At 37.5% G+C, this 16,660-nt stretch overlaps 1 protein-coding gene across 6 annotated transcripts in view; it reads left to right on the forward strand.

Moving 5' to 3' along the window:
- Wdfy3 (WD repeat and FYVE domain containing 3) overlaps positions 1-16,660 on the forward strand; it is a 250,897-nt gene that overhangs the window by 131,427 nt on the left and 102,810 nt on the right. For 5 of the 6 annotated variants that reach the window (XM_048364027.1, XM_048364026.1, XM_048364029.1 and 2 more), the window contains 6 exons: positions 533-990; positions 2,304-2,387; positions 7,760-7,937; positions 8,666-8,880; positions 14,476-14,588; positions 16,003-16,234. In XM_048364027.1, the coding sequence (XP_048219984.1) occupies positions 533-990; positions 2,304-2,387; positions 7,760-7,937; positions 8,666-8,880; positions 14,476-14,588; positions 16,003-16,234 (1,280 nt within the window). The remainder of the gene's footprint in view (positions 1-532; positions 991-2,303; positions 2,388-7,759; positions 7,938-8,665; positions 8,881-14,475; positions 14,589-16,002; positions 16,235-16,660) is intronic. The other variant, XM_048364031.1, reaches the window with a different exon arrangement.

Below are 16,660 nucleotides of genomic sequence, written 5' to 3' on the forward strand. Positions count from 1 at the left end.
TATATGTATGTGTACACACACGCATATAACTGTTCCATTCTTCAGAAATCAGTACCCTTAGAAATTTGTGAATTAAGTGAATAATTTGAGATGTAATAAGTGGTAAGATCATAAATTGTGTCTTAAATAATAGAGATACCTTTGTTTCAAGTACTGAAACATAAAGGAAAAAAGCCATTGTGTATCCAAACATATTTAAATTGCAGGCCCAGGCCAGTCTATGACGTAATTATTAATTGTGTGAATAGGGGAATTCGACCTGCTGGGTCTAATCACTGAATTTGTAGATAATATTATCAGTTAAAGACATAGGTAAAGCTTTTTAGCCGTTGAATATAATGTTAACTGGAAATTGTCTCCTGTCTGTGTATGGCATTAGCTAATTAGCAAAGTATTTGATGTACTTGATAGAGCTTCTTACTAGGCAAATGACAGAAACCTTCACATCAGATGTTTCACATTCATGCAGATAGTTTTTGTTTGGATTGCTTTTTTAAAATCTAAGTCGTGGTGTGTGTTTTATCCCCTACAGGCCCTCTTGTCAGTACTTCGAGAAAGCCATCGTTCCAGAACAGTTTTCAGGAAAGTTGGAGGATTTGTGTACATTACTTCCTTGCTCGTTGCTATGGAGAGATCCTTAAGCTCGCCACCGAAGAATGGCTGGGAGAAAGTGAACCAGAATCAAGTGTTTGAGCTTCTCCACACTGTGTTCTGCACACTGACTGCAGCCATGCGCTATGAACCAGCCAACTCTCATTTCTTCAAAACAGAGATTCAGTATGAGAAATTGGCAGATGCTGTTCGATTTCTTGGCTGTTTCTCAGACCTAAGAAAAATAAGCGTCATGAATGTCTTCCCCTCAAACACACAGCCATTTCAAAGACTTCTTGAGGAAGATGTGATCTCAGTGGACTCGGTGTCACCCACTTTGCGACACTGCAGTAAACTCTTTATTTATCTCTACAAAGTAGCAACAGATTCATTCGACAGGTATGATTCTGCTCTGACTTCTCGTCTAAGGGTATACTCAGTGATTATGAGTTAAAACATGGGAAAGCAAAAACAAATGAATCTTCTGTTTACTTATATTTGGGACTGTTAAGTTTTTCAGTAAGAGTCTTTTATTTGTGAATTCAGTTTTATGACTTTGCCCTTTAGTGATGGTGTTTGCTATTGCTCTCATCTTCCTCTTTACTCTCAGAATTCAGGTGAATCAGGACTTAATGATATGGGTTATCAACAGGAGAGTATGATTATGAGTATACATATTTCCAGACAAAATAGTCTTTCCTTCTGTATGTTCTTAAAGAGGGATATATAGCTAAGTTGCATATCAGATAGATGTCTTCCAACCATCAGGTTCAAGATTCTATCTCATTTCCTCAATCATTTAATAAGCAAGTGCTTAGTGAAGACCTGATCTGTACAGAATCATTGCACATGACGTTACTAAGGTTGCAGCCCTGAACTAAACAACTTTGACCATTCCTTTCTTACAGCAGCTAATGTGGGAACAATACTTACAGTATGTTGTGACAAGTTCTATCATGGGAAAATACAGTTCAAAGGAAGGAGATAGGATAACCACTTTTCCTGAATCATATTTGTATTACTTCAACTCTGTTTATAATCAGGTTTCCACTTAGAAAATAATATCAGAAAATAATGCTGCTAATGTATCTGTTGGAAGTATTATCACTTTTAGTACTAACCATAGTTTTATGTCATAAAACAAGAGGACTGTTGGTATCTTCCACTCATAAATAGAGCAAGTAACTAGAGCTTCTAGTATGTTTTGTATTCTTTAACATGGATTATGTACTTATGTATATCCACTGAGCTATTTCTTGCTTCTTAATAATATTTTTAGTCTATAATAGTAATTTTGAAAATCCAGTATTGTAACAAAAATTGTTACAACTTTTTCACATAGAAAAATGCATGTCAATTATAGGAAGCATGGGATTATGTAGAGTTGAAGGAATAAGCTTTGCACATTTGTATAATTAGATTAACTTTTCTTGTCTTCTACTTATTCTAGTTAATACCCTTCATCCTTAATTTGCCTTGTCACAAGGCATACACTACTTAACCAACATTAAGTGTTAATGTTAATAGAATAAACATCAGACTTAAGCATACTTTTCTGTTTCAGTTAGTGCACATGTAGTTTTGCTCTTGCTCCTGTTGACAGTAGGCTGTCCATCAGAAAACTTTTACTGACATTTCTTATGAAACTAATCAACTGCCAACCTGCTGTTCTCTTCTAACCTCTCTAAACCACCCTGTTTTGTTGTCTGTAGTCGTGCAGAACAGATCCCTCCTTGCCTGACAAGTGAGTCTTCTCTCCCCTCTCCTTGGGGGACACCAGCTTTGTCGAGGAAAAGGTACTGATCTTATAAGAGGAGTCCAACTTTCTTTGTGTGGATTTTTTCCTATACTTACTCATGTGTTGATGTAGTAATTGTGCTTTGTAATTTAGGTTGTTTGTTGTTATTAGTTTTGTTTTTTTGTACTGGGGTTTGATTCAGGACCTTGTGCTTACTAGGCTGGTAGCATTCAATTGAGACTTACCTCCATGTCCACTTTTTGCTGGTAATTTTTTAGATAAGGTCTCACATTTTTCTGCTCGAGGCTAGCCTGAGATTTTTATCCTTCTGCTCTCAGCCTCTCCAGTAGCAGGGAGTACCTCCTAAGTACCATCCACCTGCACTGAGCCAGATGAGGAGTTTTTGTTGTTGATGGTGGCATTTGACTACCTATTTGCTTTTGTAAAAATTTAATTTTTAAAAAATTAGTAATTTTGGCTGCACACTAGTGACTCATTCATGTAATCCTAGCTACTCAGGAGGCTAAGATCTGAGAATCGTGGTTCAAAGCCAGTCTGTGCAGGAAAGTCCATGAGACTCTTATCTCCAGTTAACTACCAGAAGCCCCAGAAGTGGGGCTATCAGGGATAGCGCCCAGGCCCAGAGTTCAAGTCCCACAACCAAAAAAAGAAAAGAAACTTATTAATTTTGCTTGAGAATAAATATTATGAAACTATAAATGCTGTTTAGAGCTTTTTACTTATATCATTTATTCTAAACCACACATTTTATATTTAGAGTAGACAAATATTTTATTAAAAATAAGTGAGGCACCAATGGCTCATACCTGTAACGCTAGCAACTCAGGAGGTTGAGTTCTGAGGATCAAGGTTTGAAGCCAGCCTAGGCAGGGAATTTCATGAGACTTCAATTAACCACCAAAAAGTTGGGAGTGGAGTTGTGGTTCACATAGTAACATTCTAGCCTTGAGCACAAAATCTCAGGGACAGTGCCCAGGTCTTGAGTTTAAGCCCTAGGACCAACCAAACTAAACTAAACAAACAAAAATGGTGAGATCCTTGCACTGTAGTTATGCCTATAATCCTATCTACTCAGAAGCGAAAGCTCAGGAGGCTAATGAAGGCCAACCCAAGCATAGAGTTCCCTGAGTCCCAGTTTCCTCCAATATCTGGGCATTGTGGAATGTGTCTTTCATCCCAACTTTATCGGAGGTTGAGATGAGAGAAAAGTGGCTCCAGGCTAGTCTCAGCAAAGAAGTTGACAAAAGTTCCATTGTAACTTAAAAGTCTGGGGATGATGGTGATATGCTTTCAACCTAACTATAAATAGGAGGGGGACCAAGGTCCATACCATCCTGTGTTAAAAACAAAAATAGTTAAAATTGAGGGCATAATATCTCTTTAAGTAGGCTAGCTTCCAGATTTTCTCTTTACCTTAAATGTTGGATTCTTTTCTTTTTCTTTTTCTTTTCTTTTAAATTGTTACTGCAAAATGAACTTTAGAGCACTGCAAGGAATTGTTCATTTTCTCAGTCAGGTTAAACCAGTTGAAATATGATACTGTAATAAACTTGTCAAAGCTAAACATTGAAAAAAAGCAAGGGCAAATACTGACACAGTTCTTACCTTTGTCTGTTCTATGTATATTTATTAATTGATCTAGTTTACCTCGCATATAAAGTACACTTGAGATCTATTGAAGCTCTCTTTCACAACTTGCCCTTCCTGTGATCAGAACCTATGTGCTGTCGTCAAATGCTCTTTCTCCCTCTCGCTTCCCATAAGCAAGTACAAGTTTTTAACTCTTTTGTAAATGTCCCCAGGTGCCGGCCACTCCTAAAAATATTGTTGACTCTTAGTACTATTACTCAGATTTTGAAGCTTGAACATGATTTTAGTTAATCTGTCAAAAGTGTTTATTAAATTGTATATTTCAACATAACAGCTAGTTCTTTATGTTGGCCTGAAATTAATGGTTTTTTAAAATTATGTTTCTTATGAGCATGCACATAATACTTCCTTAATTGTTCTTTTCTATACGATAGTGTAACAACTATTTTTACATAGAATTCACAGCAAATTTAAGTATTATAATGAGTCTAGAAGTTGCATAAAGTATATTGAAGAAATATTCTAGCCAGGTCTATAATCCCGGCTACTCAGGAGGCTGAGATCTGATGATCATAGTTTGAAGCTAGCCCAGGCAGAAAAGTCCATGAGACTCCTATCTCCAGTTAACCACCAAAATAACTGGAAGTTGAGCTGTGGCTCAAGTGGTAGAGTTCTAGCTTTGAGCTAAAAAGCTCAGAGACAGTACCTAGTCCCTGAGTTCAAGCCCAATGACCAGCACAAATAAAAGAAATACCTTTAGGTCATATGTAAATACTATGCCATTATATAGAAGAGACTTGAGCATCTATGGCCTTTTGTGAGCCAGAGTCTGGGAGCTAATGCCCTGGGAATTCTGAGGGTTGACTTTATTTTTATAATATTAGTAATAATGGTATCATTCATTGTATTACTGTTACTAATTAATGCTATTGATATCAATATTATTACTAATACTATTTAATAGTATTATCACTAATAGTACTACTACTAATACTATCTCGTATTATTATTATTATTATAGCAATGAATAGTGATATTCATACTTTTAAAAAAATCTGTATACTGTTGGTTTCCATCTCAATACACTTAGCCATGGCATAATTCAGAATAATCCTGAATGAATTTAGGGTTATTCAATATATTTGTGCCCTACAACTACTCTCCTTCCCTTTCTTCCCCTCTCCCTCTCTTCCTCTGTCCCTCTGTCTTCTCTCCTTCTCTCCCTCTTTCCCTTTGTCTTCCCTCCCTTCTTCCTTTCCTTCCTGGAGATTTTCTCACAGTTTCTGAAATTGCGTGAAAAAGAACTTGGGGACCTCAAATATGGAAAACTAAAACACATGAACTTTATTGTTTTAGTAGGATTAAGGATTGATCAGAATTATCAGTGAAGAATCAGTTAGAGGAAAACAAAATATAAAAGAGATGAAAACTGCAAAATAGATCTGCCCTAGAGAACAGGATGGCAAGTAGGGAATCCATCACTCAGTGCTGCTAGCTATGTGATGGTAAAGCAAAGCAGATTCTGGATTTTAAGACTGAACTATTCCTAAAAGAGATAGATGAGCCTTTAAGTATAAGTGAGAAGCTAAAATGGAATATTGAATATAAGTATCTATAGTTTTTAAAGTTAATCACAACATAAAAATTGGCGAAGTTTGATCCTCTATCCTCATTTCATCCTCTTTACAAAAGATTAGGTCTTATTTGTGATTTAACTATTTAATATATTACCATGATCCATAAATCTTAAAAATAGTAATACCAGCTAGGTGCTGAAGGCACACACCAGTAACCCTAGCTACTCAGGAGGCCGAGACCTAAGTAGGCACCCTGGCCACCCAAGTCCACAAGACTCTTATCTCCAATTAACCATTAAAAAAAACAAACAGCAAAGAGTGGAACTGTGTTTAAGTGATAGAGAGACCCGAGCAGAAGAGCTCAGGGACAGTGCCCAGGACCAAAGTTCAAGCCTAGGACTGACAAGAGAAAAAAAAAAATTAAGTAATATCTGTGTGATAGATAGCCTGTTACTTATTAGAAATAGTGTGACATAAAACCTGTTACAGTACAACTAAATTGAGTTTATAAATGCTATATTACGTTTTTACAGTGTTTGCATTGTTTTCCCAGTTTGAAAACCATGTAAATCTTTAATAGAATATTGTTTCTTATTTATGATTTTTAAGGTTTGTTATGATAATATAATTATGTACGTATTACTTATATTTTTAATTAATATTATGTGTAATATGTATGGATTTGGTTTCCAACAGAGAACAGTGTATTTCCCAGATATGATCATAATTTAATTAAAATCTAGATTAAATGGATGAATTCAGTAATACATATGGAAAGGAAAGCCAGTGAGTGAAATACAGAGTTAGAATCTATGTTTACCCACATTTAAGTAACCTAAATGTAAGGAAAATACTTTTTGTGAAATCTGTCAACTCAGTTCTTGGGAACTCAGTTACATTCCAGAGGAATTATTAATTTTTTTATGATTCAGCATAGGAGAATGATACCTTATTAGCAATACGCATTTGTAAATCTCATAATAACTATAGAAATTAATTATTTCTGAAGGAAAATCGGCATGAATTAGACGGAGGCTGTGCTGATTTTTAAATTTTGTCCTTGTGCTTTTTTTTAATAAGTGAAACTGAATGCTTTCCTAGAATCTCTGTGAAGAAGAAAATGACTTTTTAAAAATCATAACAGTGCCAGTTCTCTGGTACTAAATCACAGATTTAAAGCATCTGTTTCCCAAGCTGCTCTCGTGCCAGAGAGCTGAAACGACACTGCTCTCCAGGACAGAGCCCAGCATTAGACGGTTTATGCTGAGACAGACTCATTGTAGCAAGAGGCTCCCATAGGCTGTAGCCACAGCATCTGTTTCTCACTGCCAAGATAGAAAATGTGCAGATTCATGAATTGTAGATGAATAGTGTGTTGTATGAAATAGAAAAGGGAGACTATAGATGAGAAATATGCACATTCAGAATGTGCCTTGGCTTTCTAAATCATAAAGACTTGCTAGATAAAATATGCCTTCTAAGTTTGAAAAAAATTGTAAGTATTTTCAGTAGTGTTTGATAAACATAAGAGATTAATGTACTTCCAAGTAACCACAAAGAAAACGCCATGATCTTTGGTTCCCTTACCCCAGTTGACCAGCACCCAGACCATTTGACTCACTTATAGAGCAGACCACTTTAATCTTGTTAGGTCTTGATTGTGTTGCCTGGAGGCACAAGAAACGACCAAAATACACGGGCAAACTAGAAACGGGTGGAGCTGACATCTGGAGGACTGAGATTCAGAGCCAGTCCCATCAGAAGGGTCCTCAAAACTCGGTCTCAAAAATAACCTGCAAGTGGTAGAGTACCAACTGAGCAAGGAGTTCAAACTCCCTTCATTAGTAGGGGTGAGGTGACATGGAGTAGGGGCCAACTTTCAAAGAAATCAGTATCATTGAGAGATTTAATTTAATTTGAACTTTGATCAGATATTCTCCGAACTTATTTTCCCAGAGCTTTGGATGACTGATTTCACCTATTCTTTACATCCCCTGATTCAGGTGCTATTATTTAAATGGTAAGGACACATATGAGCCAAGAATTAATAGTTTAAATGTCTATGTGTGACTTAATGAGAGTTGATAAAATTCTGTTTTTTTAATAGCCCACTCTCAAGATGTTTCATAACTCATCCCTGGATTCTAAGACTTGTTCATATTAGTGAATGAACGCAATTAGAAGATGAAAAACTGACCCAGGAATGTGGCTGAGGTTAAATTCTGATTATTGTCCTTTATAGGCATGCATATCATTCTGTCTCAACTCCCCCTGTGTACCCCGCAAAGAATGTTGCTGACCTGAAACTGCACGGGACAGCTTCACCTCTGCAGAGTTCTGATGCAGTCGTCATCCACCCGGGAGCCATGCTGGCCATGCTGGACCTCCTGGCCTCTGTGGGGTCTGTGACCCAGCCAGAAGTAAGCCTGCTTGCCTTCCTTCCTGCTCACCTGTAGGAAGGGCACAGAAAAGTGTATTTCCATGAGCAAGGGAGCGGGTAGTAAGGAAATGATATGGAACTGCTTGATAGGACATACTAGTGTAGCAAAGAGGAAAAAAAGTAGGACTGTTCTAAGTCATACTTTTTGATATGAAAGATGTCTATGCATATTTTAAAATACAGTTCATTTATTGCAATGCACATTCAACCAAGATTTCCTTTGGGTACTTCGGTTGTGGAAATAATTCTATTTCCCCTTGTCAGTCCAGCTCAGCAGTGAACATTGTGAATTAGCAATACAGGAAAAGAGACTACTGGTCATGATACATTGAGGTTATTTGTTAAAATGTTATCTAGTCTCTAACGTATCATAAATGTGAATGTGAGCCTCTTCAGCTAGGTACCTGCTCTCTACACTCACTATGAAAACAGATCCACTACTTGTTATTTAGTCATGGAACTCTAAAGAATTGGAAGACAGTAGAAGCTACCTGAGTGTGCTTCTGGGAAAATTAAAATAGGAATTTTTGTTTAGCCCTGTTCTGGAGTTGCTGAATCTCTGTAAACCAGTTACCTAATTTGCCTGAATGTATTTTGAACCACCTAGAGACTGCATAGTTAAATCCCACAGTATGCTTCATGTAGAAAGAATTGTCATCTATATCACTAAGAAAGCCTTGGTGGCCTGGATTTCTTTGTTGACTCTAGCACGCTTTGGACCTTCAACTAGCTGTGGCAAATATTTTACAATCCCTGGTGCACACAGAGAGAAATCAGCAAGTCATGTGTGAAGCTGGTCTTCATGCGAGACTCCTGCAGAGGTGCAGCGCAGCACTGGCTGACGAGGACCACTCCCTGCACCCTCCCCTCCAGCGAATGTTTGAGCGCTTAGCCTCCCAGGCCCTGGAGCCCATGGTGCTAAGGTCAGTAAGTTCCTTTTCAGCTATGCCACAGTTAGTCACCTCAGTTCCTGGGTCTTCTTGATTAAAGGGATCTCAATTTAATGGACAAATATTCAGTTACCTGTACACAAGACCAAAACAACCAGAGTAGACAAAAATACTCAAAACAAGCAGCACTTACTAAAAATTGTACTTACTAGTAAATAGCATTTCTTTTCTTTTTTTTTTGCCAGTCCCGGGGCTTGAACTCAGCCTGGGCAGTGTCCCTGAGCTCCTTTTGCTCAAGGCTAGCACTCTTCCATTTGAGCCACAGCACCACTTCTGACATTTTCTGTAGATGTGGTACTGACGAATCAAACCCAGGGCTTCATGCATGCTAAGCAAGCACTCTACCGCTAAGCTATATCCCCAGCCCTGTAAATAGCATTTCTATCTACTGGATATTTCTTCTACTTGAATCTAGCTGGCACTGGTAGCTCACACCTATAATGCTAGCAGCTTGGGAGTCTGGGAACAGGAGGCTTCTGATTTGATGCCAGCCTGGACAGAAAAACCTGTAGATGGGTACAATGGTGCATGTCTATCATTCCGAATTACTTGAGAGCCTGAGATTGGATCACAGTATCAGGCCAGCCTGATCAGAAAAGTCCTTGAGAATCCATCTGCACCGAAAGAAACTGCACATGGTGGAATCCTACAGTAGCAGGCCAACCATTGTTCAGGATTGCAGTTGAGCAAGAAGCAGAACCTGCCCTAAAATAATCTATGGAAAACAAGGCTGAGGTTTGACATAACAGTATCAATCAGATCAGCCCTGCAAGTGTAAAGCCCTACCTTCAAAGTTCAATAGCTTCCCTCCCCCAAATCTTGCCTAATTTATATAGGGCTTACATCTGCTTTACATTTAAAATATTTTGTATGTAGGAACTCCTAAAGCTTGAAACTTTTTTTTTTTTGGAAATAATTACATATTCACAGGTATGAAGATGGATGATAGAAGTTCCTGGTCATCTTCACGCTGTTCCCTTCAAGTGCTTGCGACTTACATAACTGTAGTGTAATCTCAAAACCAAGAAATCCCTACTCTTCTTATATATCTCTGCATGCTTAGAATTCCCTTCTTCGATTCCTTTGTATTTTTTGCAGGAGACATGGCCAGGGACAGAGTCTTGCTATGTAGTCTAGGCTGACTTTTACTCATAATCTTCCTGGCCAGCCTCCTGAGTGCCAGGATTACAGGTGTACATCAGGCCCTATATGTTGATGTATTTAATCACCACACAATCCTAGATGTCACATGTCTCCCCAGTGCTTCACTTTTATACCCATTCTTTTACCTTCTTGTATCGGAAACTCTTAGAAACCATCTCCATATATTTTATTTTAGAGTGATACACATATGAAATCATAAAAGTATGTGACCTGAAATTGATATCTTTCTTTTTTGGGGGACCAGTCCTGGGCCATGAACTCAAGGCCTGAGCACTGTCCCTGGCTTCTTTTTGCTCAAGGCTAGCACTCTACCACTTGAGCCACAGCACCACTTGAGCCACAGCACCACTTCTGGCCGTTTTCTATATATGTGGTGCTGAGGAATCAAACCCAGGGCTTCATGTATACGAGACGAGCACTTTACCACTAGGCCATATTCCCAGCCCCGAAATTGACATTTTTCACTTATACCACTTCAGATGTATGCAGTTGTTATATGTGTCAGTAGTTTGTTCTTTTTTATTGTTGAATAATATTCTATGATATGGCTATACCACATTATGTGAACTATTCAAGAAATATTATATTTCGTAATACCAGGGAACACACCTAGGGCCATGTACATATAAAGCAAGCCCTCTACCATTGAATTACATTCCTAGCTCAAGAAAGATATATTTTATGATTTTTTTTAATTCAAGAGAAGCAATGCTGTAATGTTTCTGTTTTTGTCAGTTGTGGGGCTTGAACTCTGGGCCTGAGTGCTTTTCCTGAGCTCTTCAGCTCAAGGCTAGTGCTCTACCACTTGAGCCACAGTACCGCTTCCAGTTTCTGGTGATGAATTGGAGATAAGAGTCTCAAGAACTTTCCTTCCTGGTCTGGCCTTGAACCACAATCCTCAGATCTCAGCCTCCTGAATAGCTAGGATTACAGTTGTGAGCCACTGGCGCCTGGCTTGCTGTATTTTTTTTAAAAGGAAAAACTTACTGGTTTTTAAACTTTTTCTGTATTTTCCTGGAAATTTAATCGATTTAATGCATATATTCTCATGTTTGGGGTTCTTATATTCTTAAAACTGTTTCACTTTGTTGCTCTAGCTGACATCAAACTCAGAATCTTTCTCAGCTGCTCTAATACAGGGATTATAGGTGTGTACCACCATTCCTGGATTCTGGATCCTTTTTATAAAACTATATTCACATTTTGGACTATAGTACAAGGTCCCTTTTTATTAGATTATTTTCTATCTACTACTTATGTTATCTTGTAAATCTTTTAAGAGCTTTCTTTTAAATGTCTGAAATTCATTCATTCATACATCCATTCATTGGCACCAGTCCTGGGCCCTTGTACTGTCCCTGAGCTTTTGTGGTCAAGGCTATTGTTCTACCACTTGAGTCACAATTCCACTTCAGGCTTTTTGGTGGTTAATTGGATATAAGAGTCTCAAAAAATTTCCTGCCTCAGCTGGCTATGAACCGGGATCCTCAGTAGCTAGCATTATAAGCATGAACAACTGGCACCTAGTTTTATTTGTGATTTTTTTTGGGGGGGAGGGGATTGTGGGGCTTGAACTCAGGGCCTGGCGCTGTCCCTGAGCCTCTTTATGCTCAAAGCTAGAGCTCTGCCACTTGAGTCACAGTTCTACTTCCTTTTTGTATGATTTTTAGAGCTGACTTAGGACAAGTTGTGGATTAAGAAAAACCTTGTCAAAGTGTTGTATTGGCAATATGTCTAGCTTTAATAATACCAAGATAAAAAAGATAGTTCCACTCATTCTGCCTCATCTTGGGTATGTCTTCGTAGTCCTGAAGCTTTGACAGTAGCATTCATATTTTTCCCTCATCCTTGGTAATCTACTCACTTTTAAAAGTAGAGACAGGGCTGGGGATATAGCCTAGTGGCAAGAGTGCCTGCCTCGGATACACGAGGCCCTAGGTTCGATTCCCCAGCACCATACAGAAAACGGCCAGAAGCGGCGCTGTGGCTCAAGTGGCAGAGTGCTAGCCTTGAGTGAGCAAAAGGAAGCCAGGGACAGTGCTCAGGCCCTGAGTCCAAGGCCCAGGACTGGCCAAAAAAAAAAAAAAAAAAAAAGTAGAGACAAAGACACAAAAAGACTTTGTTATATTTAATAGTAGTATTTTGCCTGGCCAAATCACTTGCACTGTGTAGTTAGACAAAATAAGCAATGAACAACTGCCATTTAGATATGCTCAATCCTCACAGCGAATGAATTCTCTGAAAGAAAAGCCTTGCTACTTACAGGATACAGATTATAAGTTACTTGTGTATACTGGAATGATTGGCTAAATGAACATGACTTTTAAAATGTTTCTCTTCTCTGAATTGAAGTTAGAGGGAAATAATTTTTGAGACGGTATAAATGACAGAATATTATGGAATCCTATCGTATGATTTTTGGACCATTTATCTCTGTACGTCAATGCTCTAGCCAGATATACTCAACAGATCTTAGATTTGGGCTTTTTATAATACCCTATACATGTTTGAATGCTTGGAATAAGAACAGAAGAAACATACCCAGTTAAAATTACAGATTTGGAACATTGTTTATTAATATCATTTTCTGATTAGATGCAAATTACTTTTTTAAACTCTGCCAGTTACTGAGGGAACATTGGTGGCACAAGAAAAGTAAACATAATGTTTCTAAAAATGTGTAGTTAATAATAAAATTAAAGAACAAATATAGAACCTGAAAGAAAAGAGAAAGTTATGCCAAATAAATAGCAACCATAATAAACCTAGAAAGGCTAAAAAAAAAGAGAATAAATCAGATATTCAAGAAATGAGAATATTATATTTTCATTTATGTAATAATAGTGTTCATAGAGTTTACCTGGCCTTCTTAGAGAGGGTGACTCATAGGTAGCTTTGTGGAGATAAGGACAATTTAGAAGGCAGTTTTGGCAGATTAAAAAGTAAGAAAAGTACATTCTCAGCACTGAGAGTCACAAATGTGATGGTTCCAGCAAAGAATAAATACTGCATTCCCAGGAAATTTGCATTCCTGGAGCACACTGGGAATAGTGAAGGTGGAGACATAGGAAACATGATTGTAGGTATGCTACTATGTGCCAGGCTAACTTCGTGAGCTTTGGTTTTAATCTACCGGGAAAGGAAAGCCATTGCAAAGTGTTATGAAAACAAATGACATTGAGTAAAGGTTGTTTTTGAAAGATTGTAATAAATGAATGGATTGAGTTAGTACAAGATTGGAGTTACAAAAGGAGGCTGTTTCAGGAATACAAAAACAGTGTGGTTAGACTGGACTGTTAGGAGATATGCAAGTAAGCCAGCAGATTTGAGAATTTTTGGAAGTTTAAATAGAATTTTTTGATTTTCTTTTTTTTTTTTTTTTACTTTTTCAATTTTTTAATTGTTTTTTAAATTTATTAATTAAACAAAAATTTTTTGACAAGGTGTTGTGCAAAAAGGGTACAGTTACATAGTAGGGCAGTGTGTACATTTCTTGTGATATCTTACACCCTGTTTTTCTTTCCCTTCCCTAGGTCAGGTAGACATATATACAGTACCCAATGTACCAAGAACATATACAGTAGCCACATGGCCTATGCCCAAGAAAATTCGCCTAGGGCTTTAAATGTAATGTCGACATTAGACAATATGTCAACAGTAGTCTTATATGAGCATACATACATAGCTTTTGAGCTATTGTATTCCACTGAGAGGTCAATTTTTGACCATCATATGTTTAGTAGTTGTTTGGTTTTAGTTACATATGTTGGGTTGCTGCCCCAATCCTGTGGGAAATACTATTTGACAAGCAGTTTTTGGTTTCACAGACCTGGTCTCTACTGTCTCTCTGTCACCCCATCTTAACAGTCATATATCAGGGAGATCATGCCCCTTTGTTTTCTGTGTTTTAGGCTTGTCTCGCTCAACATTATTTGTTCAAGTTCTGACCATTTCCCTGTGAATAACAATATTTCACCATTCCTAATCGCTATGTAGTATTCCATTGTGTATAGGTACCATATTTTTTGGATCCATTCATCTGTGGAGGGGCATCTGGGTTGTTTCCATATTTTGGCTATTGTGAATTGTGCAGCGATAAATATGGAAGTGCAAATGTCTTTTTGATATCTTGGGGCCTGCTGGTCCAGATAGATGCCTAGGAGTGGTATGGCTGGGTCATAGGGTAGGTCTATATTGAGCTTTTTGAGAAACCATACTGTTCTCCAAAGTGGTTGTACTAATTTACACTCCCACCAACAATGGAGGAGGGTTCCTCTTTCCCCGCACCCCCTCCAGCATTTGTTGTTGCCTGAGTTCAGAGTATAGGCCATTAATTCCCTTTTTGCATGTGTTTGATTTCTAAGATATTTTCTTTGAAATAATTTTGCTTTGTCTTTTCTTTAGGGAGTTTTTACGTTTGGCAAGTCCTTTAAATTGTGGTGCCTGGGACAAAAAATTGCTCAAACAATATAGGGTCCACAAACCAAGCTCATTGAGTTATGAACCAGAGATGAGAAGTAAGTTCACTTTCAACATTTGCTTTATTGTTAATTTTACTAATAAAAAGCATGTGGCAAATGAATATATTTCAAGAAGAAAATAACGGAAGGGTTTGTTATCTCAATGTACACTCATGTATGCTGGTCAATTAACTACCTACAGGAGTATGAAGACTGAGAAGGAATGATTGGTAGTGTAGGCGAGTCTGAGACTGACCCTTGGTATGGATGAGGCCATACCTTTTTCAGAGGATCTGTAATTTCTTTGCCTTGTCAATTAGGCTTTGTTTCCTTGACCAAGTAACTGTGTTATTATTATTAGGACATCTTCTACAGAAAGACCCAAGGGTGGGAAAATATTGATATTGACAAAAATAAAGTTATGCACCAAGGAGTGTATGCCCAAGCAAAAGAAGCAGCAAATCCATGTGACTTCTGCAATGAAATGAAGCTCGTTGGAAGAATGGTGATCCTAGAAGCAGAAAGTAGAAGGATGTATTATTGTTCATAAGGATAGCAACATTAAGGAATGTTGCACCATTGTATTTGTGATGGATAACTGGAAAGTTTGTTTAAAGTTTGTCTTGAAATGGTTACTATTTTTGTACAGGTTGGAATCCTAAATTTTAACTACTTTTGTGATTATATATTCCTGTACTTAACTACTTTTGTGATTGCTTATTTAATTCCTGCATTTCTAAGGGAAGAATTAAAACTGGGGATGGGATGTTGAAAACAGGTTGCTGCTGTTTATCTCTGAGATTTTCTGTAAGAAAGAGAACCCATTTCTGCTATAATGCTTCTACATGATTGTGCTTTCTTCTCACGGAAAAATAATAGAAGTAGTTATGTGGAATAAAAGTATTGCTTGGTCTATAAACTATTAACTGAGATTTGTAATTCAGTTACATTCTAATAGTGGCTTAAGTGGTGATTACTGATGATTTTTGTTCCTACTTGGCCTTTTGTGGTTTCTAACATGCCTGTATTGTGCACATTACTTTGATAGTAAGTGAAAAAGGAAACATAGCTGTTTCAGTTTTAAAAGGAACATAAAGTACATTAACACTAGGTAAATGGCCTTGATATTTGAAAAAAATGACTAAATTAGATGTAGTATTCAATAATGAGTCAGGCCTACAAAGTTGATTTAAAATTTTGCCTGTTTTTCTGTTGTTGTTTTTTTCTTGCCAGTTCTGGGGCTTGAACTCAGGGCCTGGGCACTGTCTCGGAGCTTCTTTTGCTCAAGTCTAGCACTCTACCACTTGAGCCACAGCGCCACTTCTGGCTTTTTTCTATATATGTGGTGCTGAGGAATCAAACCCAGGGCTTCATGTATATGAGCCAAGCACTCTACCACTAGGCCACATTCTCAGCCCTTGCCTGTTATTTTTTTTTTTTTTTTATGAAGAACTTTTCTTTTCCCTTGCAGGTAGCATGATCACTTCCCTGGAAGGTCTGGGTTCTGATAATGTTTTTAGCTTCCATGAGGATAACCATTATCGGATAAGTAAAAGCCTGGTAAAATCTGCAGAAGGAAGTACTGTACCTTTGACGAGGGTGAAATGTTTGGTCTCCATGACAACCCCACATGACATCAGACTTCATGGGTCATCAGTTACTCCAGCCTTTGTTGAATTTGACACATCTCTTGAAGGGTTTGGGTAAGGACATTGCAAGTCTGCCAAGTCTTCCCCTATTACTTTATGTCTCATACTCAATTTGCAAATGGATCTTTAGTTTTAAATCTACCTCATTAAAATATATTATTGTATATAAGTATACCGTATATTTTCAATGATTGTAGTTCTTGAGCACACTATTTTAAAATTCCTACATTTAATTTTTTATGTTAAATAAATTGATAAAATAATCAGTAATCCAATGCCCATGGGCCATATCTGTTATTGTTGTATGCTTTTTTTAAGCTTAGTCAAGCATGGTAGTTTATGTCTGTAATTTCAGAACTAGGGAGATTAAGGCAAGAAGAGCATGAATTCTAGGCCATCTTGGACTTGTAGTGGTATCCTGTCTCACAAATAACAAAAAGAAAAAAATGTACATTTTGTTGTTCTGTTTATGAAGGTTTA

The sequence above is a fragment of the Perognathus longimembris genome, chromosome 16, assembly GCF_023159225.1.
Source record: "Perognathus longimembris pacificus isolate PPM17 chromosome 16, ASM2315922v1, whole genome shotgun sequence".
Taxonomy (NCBI): Eukaryota; Metazoa; Chordata; class Mammalia; order Rodentia; family Heteromyidae; genus Perognathus; species Perognathus longimembris.